Source organism: Ammodytes marinus (genome assembly GCF_949987685.1).
Source record: "Ammodytes marinus genome assembly, chromosome: 6".
Classification (NCBI taxonomy): domain Eukaryota; kingdom Metazoa; phylum Chordata; class Actinopteri; order Uranoscopiformes; family Ammodytidae; genus Ammodytes; species Ammodytes marinus.
The window spans coordinates 18584050-18610496 of NC_137235.1; the positions used below are offsets into that span (position 1 = coordinate 18584050).

At 40.4% G+C, this 26447-nt stretch overlaps 1 protein-coding gene across 1 annotated transcript in view; it reads left to right on the forward strand.

Annotated features, from left to right (window-relative positions):
* Positions 1–26447, forward strand: part of LOC307251822 (alpha-1,6-mannosylglycoprotein 6-beta-N-acetylglucosaminyltransferase B-like) — a gene marked incomplete at its 3' end in the record, with an annotated part of 116674 nt that overhangs the window by 89815 nt on the left and 412 nt on the right. The window contains exons 9-16 of the mRNA XM_080029242.1: positions 8055–8186; positions 14375–14508; positions 15575–15705; positions 19223–19378; positions 19599–19745; positions 20254–20370; positions 23821–23895; positions 25184–25473. Coding sequence (XP_079885368.1) covers positions 8055–8186; positions 14375–14508; positions 15575–15705; positions 19223–19378; positions 19599–19745; positions 20254–20370; positions 23821–23895; positions 25184–25473 — 1182 coding nt within the window. The remainder of the gene's footprint in view (positions 1–8054; positions 8187–14374; positions 14509–15574; positions 15706–19222; positions 19379–19598; positions 19746–20253; positions 20371–23820; positions 23896–25183; positions 25474–26447) is intronic.

A 26447-nucleotide genomic window follows, 5' to 3' on the forward strand; every position in this document is an offset into this window, starting at 1 on the left:
TGACAGGACCTCAAGACAGGTTGGGTGGAGTACTGCACTGGGTTTTATTCTGCAACATGGAATGCAACACAACCAATGTGCATTAATTGAAAAGTCTCGTCTTGCTCGCACCACAGAGTGACGACATTTTGTTTCTAACATTGATCGTATAGTGGTATATTTTGGTTCTAAAACATGCTTGTAAATAAAATATAAAAACATAAAATATCCTATCTAAAAGAGCACCCAGATATCAATTACACATAACATTGCATATAAAACAGTACAAATAAACATACCTGCAACATGGAATGCAACACAACCAATGTGCATTAATTGAAAAGTCTCGTCTTGCTCGCACTACAAATAAAAAGAGGAGCATGGCATGAGCATAGAGGTCACGTGCACCCCGTGCTGAAAGTAACTAGCTAGTACAGCTTCACACATGTTGGCTGCTAGCCCAAAGACACTCTTCAAACACCACGGCAACAATTAATCACAAAACAACAAAACTACTAGTTTTACAGATGCCTCATTAGTCAAGCATGCTATACAACAAATGCTGATATTTTATACATCATATGAACCGTAGTTTTCACTTATTACTATACTTAATGTCTGAGCGAACAGGGCAGCAACTTACCAACAGAGTGACGACATTTTGTTTCTGAACGCAAAGCAAAATGCCCAGCATTAAGGGTGAAATCAACTTCCGCTCTAGACTTTCAAAATAAAATACACAAAAAACTTTTGTTGCAGTCCCAAGTTTGACAGGAATTTAACATTTAAGACAAGTAATTATTTACACTGTTACATAAGCATTCATAGAAATGTGTTGATATTTATGTATGACTGTAAATTTCATCGATTTTAATCTGATTTGTCAAATCAGATTGTATTTATTTATTTTTTCCCCAATATTCAATCTTAATTATGACTTTAGCAAAATATACATTTTCAAACTATAGGTGATTTTAAAAAGCCACGATTTCAATTAACCTTAATAATCCCTTCTGTGCATCTTGGTGCGTGGGAAACAGAAAAACAGTGCAAGTAACGCAAAAACAATATTCAAACATACAGGTCCTTCTCATATAATTAGCATATTGTGATAAAGTTGATTATTTTCCATAATGTAATGATAATAATTGAACTTTCATATATTTTAGATTCATTGCACACCAACTGAAATATTTCAGGTCTTTTGTTGTTTTAATACTGATGATTTTGGCATACAGCTCATGAAAACCCCAAATTCCTATCTCAAAAAATTAGCATATCATGAAAAGGTACTCTAAACCAGCTCTTAACCTAATCATCTGAATCAACTAATTAACTCTAAACACCTGCAAAAGATTCCTGAGGCTTTTAAAAACTCCCAGCCTGGTTCATTACTCAAAACCGCAATCATGGGTAAGACTGCCGACCTGACTGCTGTCCAGAAGGCCATCATTGACACCCTCAAGCAAGAGGGTAAGACACAGAAAGACATTTCTGAGCGAATAGGCTGTTCCCAGAGTGCTGTATCAAGGCACCTCAGTGGGAAGTCTGTGGGAAGGAAAAAGTGTGGCAGAAACGCTGCACAACCAGAAGAGGTGACCGGACCCTGAGGAGGATTGTGGAGAAGGGCCGATTCCAGACCTTGGGGGACCTGCGGAAGCAGTGGACTGAGTCTGGAGTAGAAACATCCAGAGCCACCGTGCACAGGCATGTGCAGGAAATGGGCTACAGGTGCCGCATTCCCCAGGTCATCCACGTTTGAACCAGAAACAGCGGCAGAAGCACCTGACCTGGGCTACAGAGAAGCAGCACTGGACTGTTGTTCAGTGGTCCAAAGTACTTTTTTCGGATGAAAGCAAATTTTGCATGTCATTCGGAAATCAAGGTGCCAGAGTCTGGAGGAAGACTGGGGAGAAGGAAATGCCAAAATGCCTGAAGTCCAGTGTCAAGTACCCACAGTCAGTGATGGTCTGGGGTGCCATGTCAGCTGCTGGTGTTGGTCCACTGTGTTTTATCAAAGGCAGGGTCAATGCAGCTAGCTATCAGGAGATTTTGGAGCACTTCATGCTTCCATCTGCTGAAAAGCTTTATGGAGATGAAGATTTCATTTTTCAACAAGACCTGGCACCTGCTCACAGTGCCAAAACCACTGGTAAATGGTTTACTGACCATGGTATTACTGTGCTCAATTGGCCTGCCAACTCTCCTGACCTGAACCCCATAGAGAATCTGTGGGATATTGTGAAGAGGAAGTTGAGAGACACCAGACCCAACACTGTGGATGAGCTTAAGGCTGCTATCGAAGCATCCTGGGCCTCCATAACACCTCAGCAGTGCCACAGGCTGATTGCCTCCATGCCACGCCACATTGAAGCAGTCATTTCTGCGAAAGGATTCCCGACCAGGTATTGAGTGCATAACTGAACATAATTATTTGAAGGTTGACTTTTTTGTATTAAAAACACTTTTCTTTTATTGGTCAGATGAAATATGCAAATTTTTTGAGATAGGGGTTTTTGGTTTTTCTTTACTTTTTTGCCAAAATCATCAATATTAAAACAATAAAAGGCTTGAACTACTTCAGTTGTGTGTAATGAATCTAAAATATATGAAAGTCTAATGTTTATCAGTACATTACAGAAAATATTGAACTTTATCACAATATGCTAATTGTATGAGAAGGACCTATAATCATCAGTTTAATTTAGTGCGTCCTAATTTAGTTGAAAGCCAAGGAATGATCCTATATGTATGTGAACAGGGTTTTCATGATGTACCAACCTGTATGATCTGATGATCAGTGGAGCTTTGTAAAAACATACCATCCACAACTCAGGCATTCAATGTAGTTCCATCAGCAAAATTGTCCTTCTGTGTTTGTTATCAAAATCATTTTACTCTTTGCCAATATGCTATGGTTGAATAGCTGCCAAAAGAGAGAGATTAGAGTAAAAGATTGAGAGATGAGGGCTGCTGATAGAAAATGAAGAACAGAGGAGCTGCTTGTATTATGCAGAGCTGCTGTTTTCCCAGCTGTTGGTACATCACAGTCTGTGTTTTTCTTTCTTTCGTTTCTCATTTCCTGTTTTTTTTTTCTTTGTTATTTTTATTCTACAATTAAGCTGGTGCAAACCATTTTTTCACTGGCTTCATTGTCACCCTTCTCTCTGTAATGATATAAAGACAGTCATATGTAGGGAATGATAGACATCTAGGCAAACAAAAGGACTGACTGGGCCACAGCACTGCCCTGATGATTGATTGTACATGTTTTGTTATTCCTGTGTTAAAGGTGAATCGCTCTTTATTCATACATTGATCACTTATATAGTCTGCGTGTTTCATAAAGATCTCTCAGTCACCCGCTCTGCATGTAACCGGCAAATAAACTTTTCGGGGATCCTGAAACTGATATCCAATCACAAGAGAGAACGCTACAAACCAGCACCCGTCTCACTGCCGGTGCACGCGCAGAGCGACAGATGGGTGAATGTTTAAGTGCCTACAATGGCGGAACAGGTAAAAATCCTTCCCAATGTCTGTTTTGATGGTTTCTATCATGTTTTATCACAATTACTTATCTGAGATGATGCTAGATAAATCGCTGTTTGAAGACCGCAGTGCATTAATGTGGTGACGTGGGGACGAGGGAGGGGACTGCTGTTTTGTTTTGTCTTCAACGGTGTAGCTTTCCACATTGTCTCCATATTTTTCTCTAAAACTTCTGTAACAAGTCTATGCTGCAGAAGGTTTACTTTTCCCTGCCATCTCTGAAATGTGATTGGTTCTCATCGAATGGTCTTTTTTTTAAATTGGCCTCTTTAACTATTAGAGTTCTACATTATCTCTAAGGTTGGAGGCAGACATTGTATCGCTAATGGAGAAAAAACTGATGAGGGCCACCACACTCCAGGCAGAGTGCACACTTGAAATCCCATCATGCCATTCCATTATGTGCTACGAGGCTTCAAACCACAGATGGTGGCTAGCCTCTAAAATGCTGTGATTCAGGCAAGAGTACAGTTGTCATTTAAAAAACCTGAAGGATTACATCACCTGTTATTGGATAACATGTAACAGATGTGCGCTTGTGAAACTTTTTGTTAATTCACTTAAAGGATGGGTTCATCAGTCAACACAAAAGAAATGTTCACCTATCCTTTTAAGAAACTGAACACAGTATTCATTTTGGCACATCATTTTGATTTTGTTCTAGTTTTTAGGCAATGAAAACAATATCAAAATGTTCTTTGATTCAGTGAGAGATGGAATTTGTATTTCTGTTGAATACAATCTTGATGTTTCATGTAGCCCCTGGATAATGTTATTGTTGTGCCTCAGATTTCTCTCCAGGGGAAATTTCAACAGTATTGTTAACAGTAGTGCATTAAATAATTTTTCACTTCGATCACTACATCACTCTCATGCGTGTGTTTTCACTGCTGTCTACTGTTTGTTAGCAGAGTAACCTGTAAGTGATGTCTCACGACACTATCTAATAACCCTTTAGATAAGCAGTGCAGCCAAAACGACTCCAATGTTAAACTAGAAAAGTGAGATGAAATCCACTGGGGGCACGAATTGCATTACAGCCTCCATTAGCCTTTGGCCTCATCTGTCACAGATATAAGAGCTAAGTAAGAGCGAGCAGACCACTCACAGGTCAGATATCAAATAGCAAGTCTGTCAGCACTGTAACAGAGAGGCTCGTCAGTCGATCAATTGGTTGAATTGGAGTCAAACAAGGATATGAAACTGGATGCAGCACACTGCAAACGTGGAAGTTATATATCTCTTGTCTCCTTTGGTGTGTGTGTGCACTGTGTGTGTGTGTGTGTGTGTGTGTGTGTGTGTGTGAAGTTGTTTGTGTGTGAATGTGTTGGTGTTGTAAAGGTCTGGTTGTAATCAAAGAAGACTTTCAGGAACGGATGGAGTGTATCAATCAGCTTTATTGAAGAGAATCAAAGTCCAATTTTAAAGTCTTAACAACAAACGAGGCAATTATACCAATGTTTGATAGGTGAGGTTTCCTATTCCATGTTTCAATCCACAGACATTTGGATCTCACAACACGGATTAACATACACACACAAGAACTTTTAGATTTAAACCATACGACCCATGCAACCTCAATACTTCAGTTTTATTTTTTTCTATTATCTCTCCCTCCATCTGTTGTTTTTGATGTTGCTGCTTCAAGGTGCAACAGCCCGGTCATTACATATTCAGCTCTTTCCATCCAGTTTGTTTGAATAATGTTTGGCCAAAGGCCTCCCTGGTGCCCCCTGGCTTGACTTTGATTGAACTCAGCGTTACCCATACGATACCATCTGATCAACAAACACACTTTCAATTCAACTTTCAGTCAAAAACACAATTTTAGTTTTAATAGCTTTTGTTAGCTATTGTTTGTGCTTCACCCCCGGGAATTCGATTTTTAACTTGATATGAGAAACTCTTTTCCCCAAAGCAAAGGGGCGGGACCCGATAAGCCTTTGGCTTCTCCTGCTTCCCTTCGGACGATAACACAAAGTAATATGTATGAATATGCAATGAGAAAATTATGTATTGTGTGTAATTGTCCGGAAGAATAATAATAAATAAATAAAAAGGCAGATGTAAACAACGATGGGCATTTGATTATTTCACATTGCAATGGTGGGTTACTTTGGCTTGAAGTCACCTAAAGCTTTTGAAGGACATGCTGATGGTTTTTATAATTTTGTCACAAAATGAAATTCCCTTAACAGCAAACTGTTTTTTATTTCAAGACCGGCCAAGCCTATAACTGTGGTAATATCACTGAACAAATACACACATATGCAGTATACAGTATATGGCAAGAAAAGGCATCTGGTCTTGGTCATGACTTGGTTTACATGGTCTCTTGACTGACTGCAACTACCATAGTTCTATTTTGTTCAAATTCATCTTCATGCTGTGTTCCAACTCTGGCCTCATACTGCCATCTATACGCTCTATTTCTATCACCTCTGTTGTTTTGGAGATCAGAAGAGTGTAACAGTTCCTGGGTTGGAGGCTTTGATTTCTTCATGGGACATGCATTTAAAAAAAATCTACTTCTACTTCTAGTTTTTCTTTTTTTAAATAGCACAATTCTTTCAAATAAAAAGTTTACATATTTTGAAATAAGCTCTTACTGCTGTGGTGTTTGCACCACTACGCTTCTCCGAGATCTAGTGACAATCAAACAGGATTTTCTGCTGACAAAGTTCAGTCCGTGGCTGGCATTCTTTGTCTATTCAGCTGTCACTGCACATGCTAACCACTCAGTTTTGTTTTGTTTTTTTTTGCTGATGGGAATGCGTTATTCAGCACTTTTTGTGTTCCAGATGATTCCGAATAACATCAAGTAACATGTGCAGACATTTGATATTAAATAGATACCTTCTAACGTCCAATCTAGAAAAGCCTGGAGCCCATGCAGACAGCTACTTAAAATGATATGAGGCTAAAATCTAACGACAAATCAAATGTTAACTGGATGGTGATGCAATTTTATTTAATGATATTATTTATTGGTTTATTTCAGGGACACTGTTGTCTCCAGTCAGATATTCACAAAGTCAACCTAAAATTACAGAAATAAAATGGTTGTGGAGAGAATGAAGTTGCACAAGCTGAGGAAGATAATGGTCAACACTGGTCAGAGAACAGTGCAATCTGCATCATCAATTTACCCTATCTATTATAGAATTGCATGTCAATCCATCCAATGTTTGTATTATTTCGATCTGGACCAAAATTGTTGGATCGTTTTATAAAACTCACTGGATGTCATAAAATTCAAACTAGGATGTGACCTCGTTCAAATGCTGGAAAGCCAAAGACATAAGCGGTTGCTAAGAGGAAGTCATTTTTCTTTGTGGCAATGGCATCGTACTAAATGTTTCATATGAGAGCAGCAGAGGGACAACAGGCTCATTATCAGGTTATTATACTTATTAAAACTGCAGTGCAATGAGAATATATCCATGTCTACGCATGTTGAAACTTTAAGTATTACATCCAAGGTCTATATTGTAATAAAAAAACTCTTACTATGTCTATTAAATATGTATAAATTGTAAATACAGTATATACCTAATTACTGCACAGAAGAAGTAATTCATGACTTTTTGGACGTGCAGCTGAAGCTGCCGGAGCTGGTCACCTTGGGATAATTCAAAGGAATCCTGAAGGACAGAGAAGATAGTTCTATTGGTCAATGCAATTGTCTGTAAAGCTATTTTCTGATAACGGCCAAGTTTATTCATTTCATCTGTCACCAGTTTATTTATTTAATTTTAACTGTACTCATTTCAATCTTCATATAGTCTTGTCCCTGATCTTGTATTGTACTTTAATTGATGTTGAATGTGGTGTATGAGAATTGTGGTTGATTGTGCTTATTTTTATCATGGTGCTGCCTTCTTGGCCAGGTCATTCTTGAAAAAGAGATTTTAATCTCAATGAATTTTTACCTGGTTAAATAAAGGAGATTGATTGATTGATTGATTGATTGATTGATTGATTGATTGATTGATTGATTGATTGATTGATTGATTGATTGATTGATTGATTGATTGATTGAGGCTCCCACTCTTGCCTATTAGCTGCTGTATTTGACTAGACAGAAGTCGGCTCTCTATTAATAGAGTTCCGGCTGACTGAAGTGATGTAGTATAGACAGGTGGACGTATCGCCTTGCAGGAGACAACAATAGAGGACTTATGCACATTTTCACAATAAATGGATGAATAACACCAAGTAAAAGAAACCCCATCCGTCCATACACCATAAAAGGGAGAAACACAATATGTCGAATAAAAAGGCGACCCCTTCAGCAACCCTACTGTCAATGACTCCCAGCTAACACTTCTGTACCTGTTGTTTTGACCTATTATTTACTTTCTGCAACCAAACCAAATATTTTTTTTTCTGTCCGAGTTGATAATGAGTGTCTCGGAAGGCTGAAGAGCTCACAGTATTTTTTTAAATGGATTTTTTTTTTCTTCTCTGTCACGTTTCTCTGCTCCTCTAAACTCTGTATATTGTTTTTTTTTGTGCTGCAGGTTCCTCGGTGTTCCCCCGGGCAGAGGCAGCTGCCCACTGACAGGCCCACTGCCCTTTGACCTCATCTACACCGACTACCACGGCATGCAGCAGATGAAGCAACACATGGGACTCTCGCTCAAGAGACACAAGTAAGTTCAATCTGCATTTTGTTTGTGTGCGAAGTTTAGTTATCTCCATGTTCTGACTGAGAGTGGAGTGCTGCTTCACGTGTGTGCGTGTGTGTGTGTGCGTGTGTGTGTGTGTGTGTGTGTGTGTGTGTGTGTGTGTGTGTGTGTGTGTGTGTGTGTGTGTGTGTGTGTGTGTGTGTGTGTGTGTGTGTGTGTGTGTGTGTGTGTGTGTGTGTGTGTGTGTGTGTGTGTGTGTGTGTGTGTGTGTGTGTGTGTGTGTGCGTGCACAATTTTCCATGCAGACACATAGGTTTAATTGATGCGTTTATGGATGAATTATTACTGCTTATAAGGTGTACATGTCTTAGCCCAGATGACTGACTGTCACTCAAGCTTGTCAAGCTGTCAGCTCGTTAAATGCACCTACTTTTTTAGTCAGACAAACACACTTGTGCGTGCACACAAACACACACACACACATCACACATCGTAGTAAAGGGCTGTCTCCTTCTAACCATTCATCTCTGAAATGCACATTATGTCAAAGTCATATTGTGATGTAATGCACATGCAACTTTACCTTTCACAGCAAGAATAGGATAAACATCACATCTAATACACCATTGGAGGCATTTGAGACCTTGACAACTCGACATTCACGTACATATCCAACGCCCCCCCTCCCCCTTCACCACCATCCCCTCTCCCTCCACACACACACACATCAGTTCATGCGTGCAGCAATTTCAATCAAAGCCTGCTTGAGGAGCTTTTTATCGCTGTTGTTTTAATGCACTCAGAGACTCACTGTCAACAGGAGTGTGGTGATTAAACACAAAAAGAAGAAGGGAATGAAAGACGGGAGGAAAACACAAGACATCTGACACATGGGAAAGAGAAAAAGATTACTGAGACGTTAAATAGAAACAGACAGTGAGGGGTTTTTTGTGATGTTACAAAAGTGTGCTTAATGGCTTTTGGCATTGCAACAAAGATGGAACCACTTGGAAAGTAGGCCACGACGATCATGAGACCGAGGCAACACAACAGCAAAGTACGCTCCAAAACAAGAATTGCCACAGTGCATAAAGAAAAGAAGAAGAAAAAAACAGATCCACAGCCCTGCAGTGTTGCAATACAAGGCCCATATAATCTTCAGGGCTCTTCCGTGTTGATGCCTCAGAAACACATTCCGTTGAAAGTCCAGTTTGAGCCGTGTCCTCTGCAGCCCCTTAAAAACAGCTGGCGGCCACCCCCCTCTGCCCCGCTCTCATCTGTCTTGGTTCAATAAATTGGAATCTTTGTCTACCCCCTGTGTGCAATGGCAGCAATTGACATTTTGCTTTCCTTGTTCCTGTTCCCAGTGTAAAGAAACAATGAAAGATGAAAGAGGAGAGGGCATGTGTGAAGAGAAAGCCAAATGAAATGGAAGGGAAGAGATAAAGCAACAAAAGAGAGCAGTAAAGAAAGAGAGATACCAAATAAACAATGGGGATTGTGTCTGGAATCAACCCGTCACCACCATATAAAGGGCCATTTTTTTTTTAAATCCAATTATGAGAGATAGAAATGCCAGGGTATAGCTATTTTCCCAGCACACCACCATTCCTTTTTGTTGTTCCATTTTCCTCAGTTTGTCTCCCTCTCTTTTTCTCACAAACACACACACACACACAAAACCCCACAGCTCCCACAGACCAGATGCCAGTCTCCACCTAATTGTTTGCTGAGATCAGCAGTGCTCCGCTCTGTCGTTACCACGCGGAGTCTTGATTTCTGCTTTCTCTAACAGAAAGTGACTTTTACTGTTTGTAAGAGATGGTCTTTTGTTCGCCCACGAAGCTCACGGTGAAAGAATGATCTGCATGTTTCAGCGATGCGGATGAAACGACATCCGTCCTTCAACAGGGACGATTGCCAAGGATATTCATTTTTCTGGGTGGATTTGGGAGGTCACCACTCAAAGTCACAATCAGGTGTATGAAATGTCACATACACCAATCACTTGTTAGCGTCCACTGTTCTTTTTAGATTTCCTCTTTTCAGTATATACCTACAGAAAGTGGAATTCGTGCCTATATATTAAAGCTGTAGTGCGTAACTTCTGTTGTCCCCATGAGGAATTCTGAGAAATTGCAACAACACTACTGGCACATCTACATGAGGTAAGCCTTTGGTGATCATGCATGGATTTGTTACCTTCTGCGGTAGTTCCTGGTTTTATCTGAGCAGTAGAATCAACAACTGAAACATTCCTTAGGCGTTTTTTGGTATATTTCTGAGCTCCTCCACCTTTGGACAAAAGCTGTAGTGTTTTAATAACACCAGCGCCCAAGCGTGCATTTTTTTTGGAAGTGAGTGAAAGAGAAACCGCAGATGCGTCGGAATGAGATAATGTATTAATATGTGACTATGTCAAAATAATAATGGTTATACATGTATGACGATAGTGAAGCAAAGTAAACATTGATTTAGTACCGTTCATAAACACTGGATGATCCCAGGAATTCTGACCGGTGAAAAGGCATTAATTAAAACTATATTAAAACATTGTTGATTTTGCTCATGGTCATCATAGGAGAAAGGAGACTGTTTCATTAACATTAAAAATTCCTCATAGGAGGTTTAATCCAACAATTCCACTGTACCCCGGAGGTTTAGAATAGGTCAATGACAAACCTAACAATCTCTCTCTCTCTCTCTCTCTCACCCCATCATGTCAGGCGAATCTACTTGAGCCCTTTGTGCTGGAAGGCATCATTAATCAAGTGCTCTGAGCTTTGGGGCCCTTCAGCTCCCTTTAATTACTTTTGTTTTATGTTCCCACCGCCGACCCTCCACATTAATTCATTATGCCCGGACAACATGGTGCTGTCTGCTTTGTTGTTGTTGTGTTTGTGTGTGCATCCGAGTGTGTATCAATGTATGTGTGCCGCTGTGGAAGATAGCTGATCAGCGGACTTACTCTTAAATCACAGCCACTCATCTAATAATAGGAGCAGTGTATTGATTGCCCCTGCATGCTGAATTTATAGCTTTGATAATGGCGGATCAGAGATGGTATCCAGGGGGAAGGCCTGCAGAAAAACAAATAACAAACTCAAGAAGAGGAACTAGAGAATCTGCTGACAAGCCGTTGGAGGTTTTCTTAACTCGTACTATAAACTGCAGTCTGTCAATCAGCCACACAACATTGAAGCCGCTCTTCTGACATGATTAATGTCTTTAACCCCTGCCATTTTTGTCTGGCTTCTTTCAAGTTCTGTACCCCTGTATCATACTGCAGTTACCCCAACTAACAGTGAACTGTTTTTTCAATTGAAAATGAAAAACATGAAAAGAATTGCCTAGCCATGGTGGTATTTTGGTCCCACTGAATAACAACAGTATGCTTAAGTAGATAGTTTAGTTCCACTTGACAAAGTCTAAGTGAGACTAATGGATGTCGCATAGTGAGTAAGCCTGAACATCTGCCAACGCAATGGAGGATACATGATGGATGGAAGAGGGAGTGCTGTACACATCATTTCACTTTGAAATAAAGGAGTCACTAAGATAGATGTACACTGCATAACCGCATAATGTGAAACATTTAAAATGGCCTGTAACTCAAGTTAACCAGGTTTATTGTTTCTTTATTTCTACTCTGTTGCCTGGCAAGAGTGCATGGCCTTTATTTGAACAAATTGCAAAACTTGTGTGAACCTCGAGCTGGTAAAGACTAAGATTACCACATGCGCTGAAGTGCAACAACTGTAACTGTTAAAGCTAATTATCTACAGTTTTACTATCTCTCTCACAATAATGTTGCAACAAATTTGCAGGCGATTGTTATCACGTTATTTCAATTTATTTTGGTGCCAGGAAATCCTTTTGCCAAAACAAAGTACCAAATTGTTAATATCTCACTTTAAGTGTCCACCAGATTGTAAAATGTCAAATGTTGTTCACATTTAACTATGCATGCGTATAACATACTTGGTCCGGTTAAAAAGGGGTACATTTTGTAATGTTTTTTTTGTTTGTTTTTTACATTTGCAAAGCAATAACCAAGTGTTTCCAGGACAGGAAAGCATTAGGGGAATTTTGTGTGTAAGAATAGTCTTAACTTTATCATGTTTCCTTAACACTGCTATTGCTTTTCTTCAACAGTTGAGCAAACAAGAGAAAGAGAACGAGGTGTAAACAAAGAGAGGGACAAGACGATGCTTGTTGTTTTGAAAGCCTTAAACCGGCACCATCATCTAATAACTCTTTCTCTCAGGCAGTAAAGGAATAGCTAGCATCTCTCACATTGCTACGTTATGTTAAGTGTACTGATGTGGACACATTACAAATGCTCTACTGAGAGCCAACCAGCCAACAAGTTTGTTTGGACCAACTTGGACATGAAGTACAGACTGAGTTAGCTAAAGGTCACAATAATTCTTAAATCATTTTCTTTCGGCAATGATCCAGCTAAAATGAGATGTAATCTTGATGTGTGTTCATTAATACAAGGAGATTAGCTTTCTCATTAGCTTCAGTGTTTCTTTTGGGTCCCCTTCGCTGCTCTGATTCTCCTTCAAGGAGCAAAGCCCTTGCCGCCAAATCTAACTGGGAAAAATTCGCTATGATTTCAACACGTAAAAGGGATCATTCATCTTCTTATTAGAGAGTGTTCGTAACATTGTGTTGGAGCTAATAACATCTCTCACAAACTACCAGCCATCTTAAAGGTTCAGCGATTTATGAGCAAGCACATTCCTTAAAAAAAATCACTAAATGTTCTGCATAACAACTAAAACATCTTAAATTAAAGTTTACATTTGTTGTCCAATGAAATCCCCCCTCCCCCACATTCCCCCTCAAACCCGTAGGACTGTTGAGCTTTGCCGAGCAGCCGTTTAACCCAGATTAGCCCCATTCTCTGATCCGTCCATAGATATTCATCTCAGCTACTCCCTCGCTTATCCCTTCCTCTTCCACTCTTCCTTTTTTTTTACTGCCTTCCTTCGGGACCTCTTATCTGTGGGCAAAAACATTCTCACCGATCCAGAGCTGGCGATATGTGATAGCGCAGATTGCAGGATGGAAGTAAGGGAGGCAGGCCAGAGACAAGTGAAACTAACATTTGTTATTAATAATTCATTGTCTGCTTTCTGTGACCCCTTACGAGTAGACTCACCTCATTTTTCCGCAGAATCTCATCCTAAGTGCCTCCAAACTACTTTTCTTTCTCTTGCAGATAATGCTATTTTTATAAGCCTCTTTTCTGAGATATCACACCGCCGTTGGTGACCGAAATATCTCGAAGTATCAAACAGAATTGGGGTGTCACTTTGTCTCTAAAAAAGGCTTGAATGGCTACAGAGGAATACTTTTGATCTGTGAATTAAAGCTCCTGAAAATACACAGTCACCCAAAGACACTGTCTCTAAGTGCAACGGCAAAGCTAAATCCATTGTAAGTGGCTAAAACACAAGACTGGCAATACATTAGTAAGGGGGTTCTAAAGTTAAAACGCAAAACTGTTGAGATTACTTTGCACATTCGGGGGGATAAGTGCATCAAATGTAGAAAACAGACAGATATTTCCTCTGCAGCAAGAATGTAATAATACATATTTTAGAGCTGTCAGCTTATAAAAATCAAAGTGCGGGGAGCTTATTTCACCACATTTACGGCAATGTTCATCTATACAGGGAGAATCCACCATTGAACACACTATTTACTGTGAGCAATTTCAATAGACACACAGTTATCTGCCAGGAAAGAGTCTAGTTGAGGAGGTGGACTCCGCCACCTTAACTTTTCTTAATCCCCCTGAGCCCACTGACGTGTGTGTGCGTGTGCGTGTGTGTGTGTGTGTGCGTGTGCGTGTGTGTGCGCGCGTGTGTGTGTGTGTGGTGGGATGTGTACTGATGCACAGCCTCACTGCTTTGTGGTGCTACTAAGGGTTCACCTAACACTGAACAACCCCCCATGTATATCCTCAGAGTGAGCCAGAGCCCAGATACAGTATGTCTGACACCATCAAGCCCAGAAAATACATGATAATGTTGTAATGCAGAACAAAAAACAATTAGACTATTAGTAATTGTCCCAATTTTTTATTTAAATGCATGAAAGTTATGTCAGATGCCCTTATAAATAGCGGTTTGAAACTTAGAACACAGCATACAATAGGAACCTTTTTGTTTAAACGTGTTTGTTCTGTTGTTTTACAGATGTCATATCCGAGTGATTGACACGTTTGGGACGGAGCCCGCCTACAATCATGAGGAGTATGCGACGCTGCACGGCTACCGGACCAACTGGGGCTACTGGAACCTTAACGCCAGGCAGTACATGACCATGTTCCGTAAGAGCCAAAACACTTCCCACATTTTGTAATATGTTTAACATGCTGTCAGTTTTATTGATTTAAATATCCCTTTGTGCATAGAAAGCTTGACCATTGTTATTTACCTCTTTTTTTCATGTCCAAAGCACTCGACAATCAATTCAAGCACGTGTATATTTTATAACTTAAAAACTCTAAAGTTAAAACTCTCAACTGTCACTCACAAACACATACACACACACACACACACACACACACACACACAAACATACATACACACACACGTCATCATCTTTGACAGTTTTTCTAAAAATGATTCCAATTTACCGTTTTCATTTTCTCTGACAGGTCCGGCCTCCTGCTCATGATAGTTTGGAGTAAAGTGTCTAGTGCAGCCATTTCCAGCAACACAGCATCTAGTACATGTTCTTTATTTCCTTGCTTTTCTTTGTTCTGTTTAATTCTAAACAATATGTATACTGTTGTTTAAGCCCTCATTGTTGTATATCTCCTCACTGCTCTTGCCTGAAACACTGACTACCTAACACAAAGCTCTGCTTTCATATTCGCTTGTTTGGTGCTCGGAGGCAGGACCATCATAAAGTCAATATGTGGCCTGCTGTGGACGCCCACGTTTACCGCTATCCTTAGCTGTTATGGCTGACTCAACCTCTACTCACTGCTTCATACTTGTCAGAATGCAGCAGGGGCCAGAACTTAAAACCCTTTTGCAATATATGAGAATGTATATTGCAAAAAAAATAAAAATGGCATAAACTCTGACGACAGTAAATAGTTAATTAAACGCGATTCAATCTCTTTAGGATTATGATAGTAAAATCAGCACTTCAGAACAATCAGCAAACATCAGAACAATCTCATGTAGCCAACAGCAACATGGCTTTCTGAAAAGCTCACTATTTAGAACATTTAGAGAGCCAATAACCACACTAACATAGCCAAACAAAGATGTAGTGCTCTCTTTCTGTCTTTCCTCTCTGTCTCTCAATCACAATGAAACTGTCCTTCTCCCCCTCTCTTTGTTTTTTTCCTGCCTTCCCTGACTACTCACACACACATTCAGCTCACACCCCAGATAACTCCTTCATGGGCTTTGTTTCGGAGGAGCTGAATGAGACGGAGAAGAGGAGCATCCAGCAGAACAAAGTCAACAACATGGCTGTAGTGTACGGGAAAGAGGCCAGCATGTGGAAGGTACAGAACAACATAGCACTGTCAAGGTTTACCACGCACAAAATGAATGAATTTCCCGGAAGGGGACGCAGTACCTAAGGCAAATATTCACACAAATGTAAACATATACAATGATATGATGTGACATATATGTTCATGGACACATGTACAGAGCCCTGCTAATGCATGCAAGGCATGGATGCACATGTTTTACAACAGCACGCATACACATAAATAAATCATCTCTCAACCACACACATACATGGAAAGGTTTCACTGTATGTTGCTCTGTTAAACAGATGATTTCATAGAACAGGTAAGTATCTGTGGCCTCTTCAACGTTGACATATGCAGACCATGCACACACACACACACCACTCCCCCACAATAGACTGCAGTGTTAAAAGAAAAATCTAATGACAACATTTTCACAGCCCGCTGTTCACACTATTACAGCTCAGCTGCATATGGTTCTATACTCACAATTGTGCAGCTTTAATTCACAGGCAATTTTCCTCTCAAAGGCTGTCTGCTTGTTTCTCTGCACACTGCAGTTGTGTCTCCATTGTTAAAATTATTATAAATATTGTTGCCATACTGTCCAGGGTCTGTCTCTACAATTCCCAGGGTTTCTTTATAGTGGAGCTTGTGAAAGAGGCAGGCACAGAACAAAGATGAGTGGCTTATTAAAGTCCGATACAAGAATCTGCAAAAGCCCGTTTATAAAGCAGAAAGTGTATTGTTCTCCATTGTTGTATTGCTATCTATCCACAATTTGCATCTGATTTAATTTTCCTATCTCTCCCTTTCTCTTTTGTCTTCTTTATTGTGTGGTCCATTGACTGAATACTCATCAGCTTCAGGTAAGACCCTATTACTTTCACCACATATTCCTGTTAAGACCATCACACACCCATGTGTATGCAGAAAAAAGCAAGTTACTTGCAACAAACACAAACACAACTTATAGTCAGGGTTGGATCTAGAAAAGTGATTCATGTTAAGTTACGTGGCACACATTTATAAGTACACTTCAATGCACCGTAGCATTCACATGGCCGACATCTCTCCTCGAAGGTTATATGTATAACGGTGATTATTTTTTGATCCTCTTAGTTGTCAGAAGGCACATAGACTTGTAAGGCAGCAAGTCATTTGAAAGATGGATGTTTTGTGCGGTAACATGATGTTTTTGTTCATTTTAACAGAAACATATCAATAGAGAGATAATGTGGCCATTGCACATTATGTGCCACCTTACATAAAGCTTTTTTTCACCATTCTGTTCTTCGCCAGCTACGAATGAGAAGCGCTTTTGTTTACCTCAGTCTGAAATCAAGGATCTGTTGTTTCCATAAATCAAGAAGAATCTTGCATGGTCAATCTGCCATCATTTCCTCTGTAAACAGCAAACGTGGCATACGAGAATAGAACACTTGCTGTCATTGGAACAGTAAGGAGGGTAAGGCTCAACAAATGTGCCTTATGTTCTGTCATCTCATCCTGCTAACATGTCACGCAAATCAAAATCAACATGGTAATCCGCCTGCAAAAATACAATTCTTAAATCTACATTGAAAAAAATGACATGAGGGATAAAAACCAGAAGTGCATTACATTCTTATTAACAGTCCTAATCCAATGCATGTTGAAAGAGAGAGAGAGGTGTAGGTTATGGAATGCCTGCGTTTCTCCGTTTGCTAATTCATGTTGCTTGCTGCATTTAGCGCTTGAGCTAATCCCCTAATTGGCTGGGAAAATCCTCACAGAGAGGAAGCTATCGATTGCTACGGCCTCCAATTACGGCTGCGGGGGGCCACACCACAGTACAGGGATACAGTAAGCTGCTTAACACCAGACAGCCAGTCAATACCGTAGCCCAGGGTAGCGCTCCATTCTCATTACTAATTTTTGGATGTTTAGTTAAGGCAGAAGTAAGCTAAATATGTTTGTTAATAGGCGTGTTACATACGGTAGCTCTATATTCATACAGAAAGCACTTATACAGTGTGCACCGTTCATAACACAGATCTCTCAGTCGCTCCGCTCTGCACTAATTGGCGGATAAACTTTTCTTGTAACCCTCAAACCTTTATCCAATCAGGAGAGAGAATTCCACAAAAGGGGCGGTTATTGCTCCCCAACCGTGAAACACTTACTTCAGCTATAACTGTTGCTGGTTGTTTTTTATATTTCCAGTCATTGTGACTAACCTTGGCTTTGAAATTGAACCCTTCTGGCTCTCTCTCACTGCAGAATGAAATGTTGGTATGCTTCGAAAAATGTACAAAAGATGAATGCACAATCATGAGTATGTGAAAAATAAGGCTTTTATCGCGCGTCTCACATCCACACAAGCCCCAGCACAATCATTTTGTAAAGGAGAGATGCCTAACTGCTGAATCCCTGCACCCCTGAATTTAATGACATTTTTATACTCAAACAGGTTTTGTTGATTTTAATGTATGATTCTATTCTATTACTTTGAATACCAAGTCTTCTAAACATGATTATGCATCTCAAGGTAAAGTTTTATCCATTAGCAAGAATGTAACAGGGAACGGATATCCAATGTGTGTCTTAACAATAATATAAAAAAAAAAGTGGAAAAACAGGAGAATAGTAGGCTACTGGTAATAGAGAGTCATTCAAATGTTAGACAGAAGTCATTTTATTTCACGTACGAGTATACCTACAGCCTTCAGCCCATTCAGTCTTCTCTTTATCTCTCCGGTCTAGTCAACCATAAAGCCGATTTTTGGGATCTGTTTTTCTTGTAAGACTGATCCCCACCAAATAAGCAAACGACAAAGGGGGCCTATAAATACTTGCATACCTACATACAATTATAATATCCTCACACGCTCATGGCAAATTCTTCTTTATAAATATATTGTGAGAACAATTTGCAGCATAAAAATGAAATATGATCGTCATGTCAATGCACAGTATTAAGGAACCATCGGCTTGTCTGAAGAACAGCTAAATGATGAGTTTGACTGCATTAGAGTACAATAAAAGTAATCATGAAAAGCAGCAGGTGGGAGAATGGAGGTTTAATGTGCTGAGACTCTGGCTAAGATTAACCAGTTTGCATCTGTTCCACTTCATTATGACTGGTTTGCACAGGTTTGTGAAGGAAAATGAGGGGTTTCCGTTTTTTCCTTTATTCCTGTTTCACTTTTGTGCGCACATACATCTTTATGAAAAATACCTGAGAGCCCTTGTCTAGGAACAATGTGTGTGTTTATTCTAAAGAGGTATAGCCTCAAAAGGCGCTGTCTTTTTCGAGAGCAACATGCACTACACTACAATGAACTGTATACAAACAGAGTGACACCAAAGGCTGACAGCTAAGGCACACAGACAGTATGCTGCTCACACGACACATTTCTCCTGGACACAAATGATTTCCTTGTTATATCAATCATATTCTTCTCAATGCTGTTCTTTTCTGACACTCCTTTTTTGTGCGCCTTCCGCTCTTCACTCCTTTGCCTTCGAACTAAAGCACATTTTTCCCTTCCTCTCCCAGCAGGGTAAAGACGGTTTCTTGCAGATTCTCCACAGATACATGGAGGTCCACGGCACAGTGTACTATGAGACCCAAAGACCTCCGGAGGTCCCGGCCTTTGTGAAGAACCACGGCCTACTGCCCCAGCATGAGCTGCAACAACTGCTGCGCAAGGCCAAGGCAAGACACTGAGGAAAATGCTACCTACACACATACTCTATGTGCTGAAATCACACTCATTGTCTGCAGCTTCAATTCTGTCTTTTTGTAGCAGGCTTCCTCTACCTTCCTCTCCTCACTGTTATCCAGGAACACACACACAAGACAATTCAGTGACTAACTAAAACGAAAAACATGCGTTACCATAATTGCAAACTAATGTTCTATATATATTTTTTAGCTCTTCATAGGCTTTGGTTTCCCCTACGAAGGCCCAGCCCCACTGGAGGCGATAGCCAATGGCTGCATCTTCCTGCAGCCCAAGTTCCACCCACCTCACAGCTCACTCAATCACGAGTTTTTCAGAGGCAAACCCACTTCTAGAGAGGTAGGCTCAATATGTTCATTACTCCCCACCATCAGTCACTCAGTTGAATATGTTGGCCACTGTCTGCTTGCCAGGTTGCAAAGTAACTTCATGCATCAGTGGACTCTATAATAGAACAAAATAAAGGTGCAGACGGTACATGATTATTCTTGATTCGAGGCTGGAAAATGCTGTCCCAAGAAAAGTCTGTTGCTACTAATGATTCTTCTTGCCCACTGCGTTTAATAGCCCTCAGAAAAACATATCATGTATAACACATGCTCTTAAATGTACCACATGGTGCCTGGTTTTATCAGGAAATATTTGTATTTTGCATCATTGACAATTTGCATTTAATTACAAACAAATATCCAAAATAGTAAGACTATAATAAATGACAGCATCCTCATCATTGTAAGGAAAAGTTAGAAATAAACAACAACATGCTAAAACTTCCCACAATAACCATTTGAGACGTTGATGTTACACACACAGCTCTTACTGTATGCCCTGCATGTGCTTTCTGTAGGTGTCCTCCCAGCACCCGTACGCAGAGCAGTACATCGGCAGACCTCATGTCATGACGGTGGACTTCAACAACTCACTGGAGTTTGACTCTGCCATCAGGGAAATCATGAGGACCAAGGTACTGTTACATGCCGGGCACTGTAACTCAAAAGCATACAAAATGAGATTTGTAAATTGTGCCACGGTACTTTAGTTTCAAATCAGTCATCAGCATCATAAATGTGACGAGATGTTTCCTACTGATGCCTCATTAAATCACCCTCGTTATACATTGAATACACTAGGGACAAGCTGGCATTGTTGTTTCAATGTGGTGCATATCTTCTCGTATTGCAAGTTGAATACAACCGTATTAAGTTGCTGACAGGAATCTTATCTGGTAGCTGAACAATAATTTAAAAGAAGAATACGACTTTGTATTAAACATCAGAGTTGTGTTAATAAATCACTGTATTCCTTTACTCTGTGAGGTTAGAATTATAGTTGTTGTTCTTTTTTTCCGTCTGTCTGTCTGCCTGCCTGCTTTCTATCCAGGAGCTATGTTGAAGCCACAGTAAAGTACTGGACCAGTTGTCGCTGTAAGCTTGATTCAGGGTTGTTAAACCTTAATACATTGCAGTAGCAATAACTTTATCCACAGTGGAGTTCTTCCAGAGTAACTTTGCCCTTAGCAAAGAAGCTGGCTGTCTGATATGCTGAACTTTTCCACGCAGGAAATGTGGTTTGATAGAGAATATGAAGAAGATAGGAACTGCCAAGAGTGGGAGGGAGGTTAATTAAGGGTTAGGGGGAGATTATATATCTCTGGAAAGCAAGACAAAGGGGAAGAAAAGAGGAAAAGAATACAGAGAGATAAAAAGAGAGATGAACATTCAGACAGAGAAACAAAAAGACTGAGAAGGAGTCTGAGGCCCAGATCCACTTATCGTCTGCGTGATTACGAAAGCTTTCTCTTCTCATATTAAATTGAAGATTGCAGGTGCATCAAGCGCACAAAAGTGACACTTTGAATGAGAGATTAAGCAGTGGATCACTACACTACACATTGCTTTATTGTCCTGATAAAGCCCTTTGGTCATTTCAAACACAAAGCTAATAGGACATCCATTTTTACAAATGTTATTATTAGAATTGACAAAGTGATATTCACAGCTAAAGATATCGTGCTCATCACATACTGTTGCCAAAGATCATTCCACAAATCATAACATGACGTGGACATTTTTTTCTTTCGATTTCATAAATCCCATATGTTTTCATAAAAAGGCCACAGTAGGGCTCCTAAAGAGCATCAATCTCAACTGCATTAGGGCACTGAGCGATCATGTGCAGAGGGCGACAACCGTCTGGAAGTTCCTTTAACATTATTCAGTACGTTTAGCAGATTAGAAGACGTGTGCAAAGAGATTCGAGGAAAAGTGATATCTGCTCTGTGTGTGTGTGTGTGTGTGTGTGTGTGTGTGTGTGTGTGTGTGTGTGTGTGTGTGTGTGTGTGTGTGTGTGTGTGTGTGTGTGTGTGTGTGTGTGTGTGTGTGTGTGTGTGTGTGTGTGTGTGTGTGTGTGTGTGTGTGTGTGTGTGTGTGTGTGTGTGTGTGTGTGTGTGTGTGTGTGTGTGTGTGTGTGTGTGTGTGTGTGTGTGTGTGCTCTGTCAAACCACTGAGATAGGGCCGATGGACCCCTTCACCCTTCACTGGAGGCACAATGCCCCGGCAAACACACCCACACACAGAGAGCGTTGGATAATAATCTTCTCCTTGCATTAATCTGAAAAAAAAACACATAACAACAATCAGAGTTACACTTGCTGTATATTGCAAAGACCTTTTCTGCAGATTACAACCATCGACTTCAAGTGTGTGTGTGTGTGTGTGTGTGTGTGTGTGTGTCTCAGAGGCTCAAGTTCAGTCATGCAGGACAGAGCCATCACTGGTTGGCTGACAAGTCTTCATGTTCCAATAAATCTTTCTCCATCTCTTTCTTTGTAGTTTTCTCCTTTTCGCATTTCAATCTTGCTCCCTCCATCCCTCTGACCTGTAGTTTACAGTGGAAAACCTTTCCCCACTCTTTGGCCAAATGGCCAGTAATAATCCTTCTCATTCCCAGTAAAACAACATGCTCTAAGTATCCTTGCCTGTTTAAGTGAAGTTAAACATGAGAGGGGACAGTTAAAGAAGGAGGACCTCTGTTTCATAGAACTACAGTAGATTTGTATTGCAGGGTTGTTTGTGTGTATGATGTCCATGTGTTAACTTTATGTTCCTACTTACAAGGTAAATAAAAAAAAAGGCTTTGATCAGATTTGCCGTGTGCCTAACTTTAGAAATTGCATCATCCCTGCATACTTGCATTACAGTGGTTTTCACTTGAAATGGGCCAAGTCTGATTTCACACATTGCTGAATATTAGACTGCTTTGACTTCAGATTGGAAAATGCGATTTAGTGAGCCGTGTATCATTCACAAAGGCAGGTATTTTGCAGTAGGTACTTCTATGATGGCAAATCGGTGCCCGAAAGTGCTCGAGCACAAATGAGATCTCTGCGGGCGGTTGTAAAGGAGCTGTGCACGCAAATCAAACAGCCACACATGCATATTATTTTTGCAAAAGCTTTCACAGCTCTTGCATGCAGAATATATCTTCTTGCGCAACCATCATTGAAGCCTTCAAGCCGAAACCATGGATAGCTAGCTAATCAGCTAACCGTGGGCTAGTCTGATTAGATAACATTAGCTGATAATTCAGGCATGTTTCCCACATAGTCAATTTAATTGAAGCATAATGCAACTTGTACAATTAAATAGCTCTTATTGACTTTGCATGGTTTCCTCCTGTAAACTACAATATTGCTCACGGAGGCAGGGATATTCTGCATGGTGCTCCTCTACATCCAGTCATGTGGATCACAGATTTTGGCACTGATTTGCCATTTTACACTTTGATCCGTCGGAAACCTTTAAAAGTGGAGAGAAGTTTGTTGCACACAATTGTAACAACTCCTTTATGTCAATCATGAAGCTTTAATAGTTTTTAGAGAGTGCGGTTGATTTCCAATTAGAATACCAACAATATAAATCAGATTTTTTTTTTATCAGCTCATTTGTATTATTCCTAGCACTGCAGTTAAATTTTTACATTCATGCAGTTTTGTGTCAGACAGTTTGTTAGCTTGAGTTGAATATGATAGAATCGGGGAGAAACACAAAAGATTATACTGTATATACTGTAAGAATACAGTATATACAGTATAATGTGTTCCCATCTCATCTCTAATTAAGCCAATCAAAAGTGTGCTTTGGTGATTAAACTGGCACATCACAGCAGTGGATGATTGTTTGGTATTCAAAAAGTATAATGACTTTCTAAAGAGTGACACACTGTGATTGGGCCTCACAGAAAATATGACAATAGAAACATTCATCGGGCTGCAATTGACAAGGAGAAGAGACATGTTTTTTGCAATTAGTGAACAATGAAATATAAATAAAAATAACAGTTTAATTTGTGCAAAATGACATGTTTAGAATAATAAACTGTGTGTGTGTGTGACATCTCTGTGTGTCATTTCCAGGTTGAGCCATATCTGCCTTACGAGTACACCTGTGAGGGGATGCTGGAGAGAGTGCACGTCTACATACAGCATCAGGTGAGGTTCAGTCGGTGCTGTACCTGTACACACACACACACACACACACACACACCTACACCTCTTCTCTCTTTTAGCTGCTTGTCCTCCATCTTCCTCATGCACACACTCTCTCAGCGCTCAAGCTCCCCACTCTTCTCAATATTTCATCATTGTGTGCATTCAACACCCTGAACACTGTGTATTTCTGCTTGTGTGTGTGTGTGTGTGTGTGTGTGTGTGTGTGTGTGTGTGTGTGTGTGTGTGTGTGTGTGTGTGTGTGTGTGTGTGTGTGTGTGTGTGTGTGTGTGTGTGTGTGTGTGTGTGTGTGTGTGTGTGTGTGTGTGTGTGTGTGTGTGTGTGTGTGTGTGTGTGTGTGTGTGTGTGTGTGTGTGTGTGTCTGTGTGTGTGTGTGTGTGTCTGTGTATGTGTGTGTCTGTGTCTGTGTCTGTGTCTGTGTCTGTGTCTATGTCTATGTCTATGTGTGTGTCTGTGTCTGTGTCTGTGTGTGTACACACTTGTGATTAATCTACATGCTAACTCTCATTACCAGCCACATATCTTGCCCTGCGGCTCTGAAGCAGAAGGTCTACTGACAGTAATGAGGAAGGATGAGTAAGGAGAAGTGTGGGCATGATGGTGATGGAGGAATGGAATCAAAGAGAGATTTATTTTTAATAATCTCATACTAGCTGTCAGACAAACTGCAGTGGTTCTCTCACCAGCCTTGGTCTGCCCCTGACTGGCAGCTGGTCTGGAACCGCTACTACAACATTTATACTGTAGAAAGAGAGACGGGAGAAAGTTCAAATACATTCCTGTTTACCAAAGGATTTAACATGGAGACCAGTGCTTACACACGCTCATTTGTTGTGCTTTTTGTATTGCTGTGTACCACTGAAAGCGTTTTTGTCAGATCTAGGGTTGGGCTGTATCCAATGATTGATACATTAGGCTTTAAACCTTCCCCAAGTTCTACCCAAGTACACGCTGTCACCGTCTGATAATACCTATTATTTTCTTTTTTCTTCACATTATGTTCGTAGTCGTTTTTTATTATATCCAACAATATGCACACACAGACACATCAATAATAAATAAATACTAATAATACATATATTTTTTTAAGGATACTGTCTGACCCCAGGATACTGTATGACAGTAGACAGCACACCCCTAGACAGCACATGCTTTAGTTATACTGATACAGTGGCCTGCTGTAACAGCTAAGGCTGGCTAAATAGGCTCATTTGTACATAAACGGTCAACAACAATAATAATATAATTCTTTCCCTGCTGCTATCTCCAGGACTTCTGTGCCCCTGAGCCCGCCTTCCTTGCGACCAACCTCTCCAGACAGGGGTCTTCTTTGGGCAGCAGCAGCAGCATTACAGGACCTCTGTTTGTGCCCCTGCCCAACACCACAGCCCTTGGCTGGTCGTCCAACGTGTCTGCTCCCTCTGCCTGGCCTCCTCTCAGCTCCCTGCGGCTGCTGGTGTCTCTAGAGGGCCAGTCCTGTGTGGAGGCGTGCCAGGCCGACGGCTCAGTCTGCGAGCCGGCTCACTTCCGCTTCATCAACAACAAGGAGGCCCTGCGCTGGTAAGTCAAGACTTTTTTTGAAACAGTAACTTTTGAATTCAGTCGCTGTCTTTCTCATCTGACATTGTCTCGGTATACTGGAAAACAGACTAAATATGGTCGAAACAATGTGTCAATCATATCTACATAAATTATCAAAATGAAATGGCAGCAAACAGGCAAATGGTGGTAATTGTATCTTCCTTCCGAACAAAAACTAGATCCGCTCGAAGAAAAACATTGTCTCTGTAGCTAAAAGGCTCCTGTTTTAATGTAATCTACAGTACACACAGTGATAGCATCTAAACCTACTATTTCCTCTTTGCCTGTATGGATTATATTAATTGACCCTGAGCATTGGTGAGGCTTAATTACAGCAGGTATGTATTTAGTTTACTGTATAACAGCTCGAGACAGCTCAACCGCAAACTTAAGCTTTTTACTCTGCCTTTTTCTTGAGCTCTGTGACTATAAAGTGTTTGAAGCTCTCCTCCTAACACCTCCCTCATGACTGCCTTCAGCTTTTATTCTTTGCTCTTGTTTCATCCTCCGAGTATCTTTTGTGTTCCCTTCTTCTTGGTCTGCCTGTTGCTCGGCGGGTCTGTTTTCTGATACCAGTTATCCCTTTCTCTTCTTGACATCTCATAACGTGCCTTGCAGTCGTTCCTCTTCGGTCTGCACTAAATTTCTTGGCTCTCTTGTTTTTAAATTGGCGTCTGTGGTTGGATGGATGAGTGATGAAATGCCTCCGTATTCCTGTCTGCACTTTCCATTTATTTCAAGGTCATGCCACTTCCACTTCCCTGCTACTCGTCTCTGATAACTATATCACTTCTTTTTATCAGTGAAGTTTTTATGTTGTAGTTGCACTTGAGTTTGCGACAAGATATAGACAAAGCAACACACACACACACATCAACATAAAATAACATTACAATGTGCTAACAAAATAAAAGAAAATACAAGAAAATAAAAGAAAAACATAGCTGCAATAA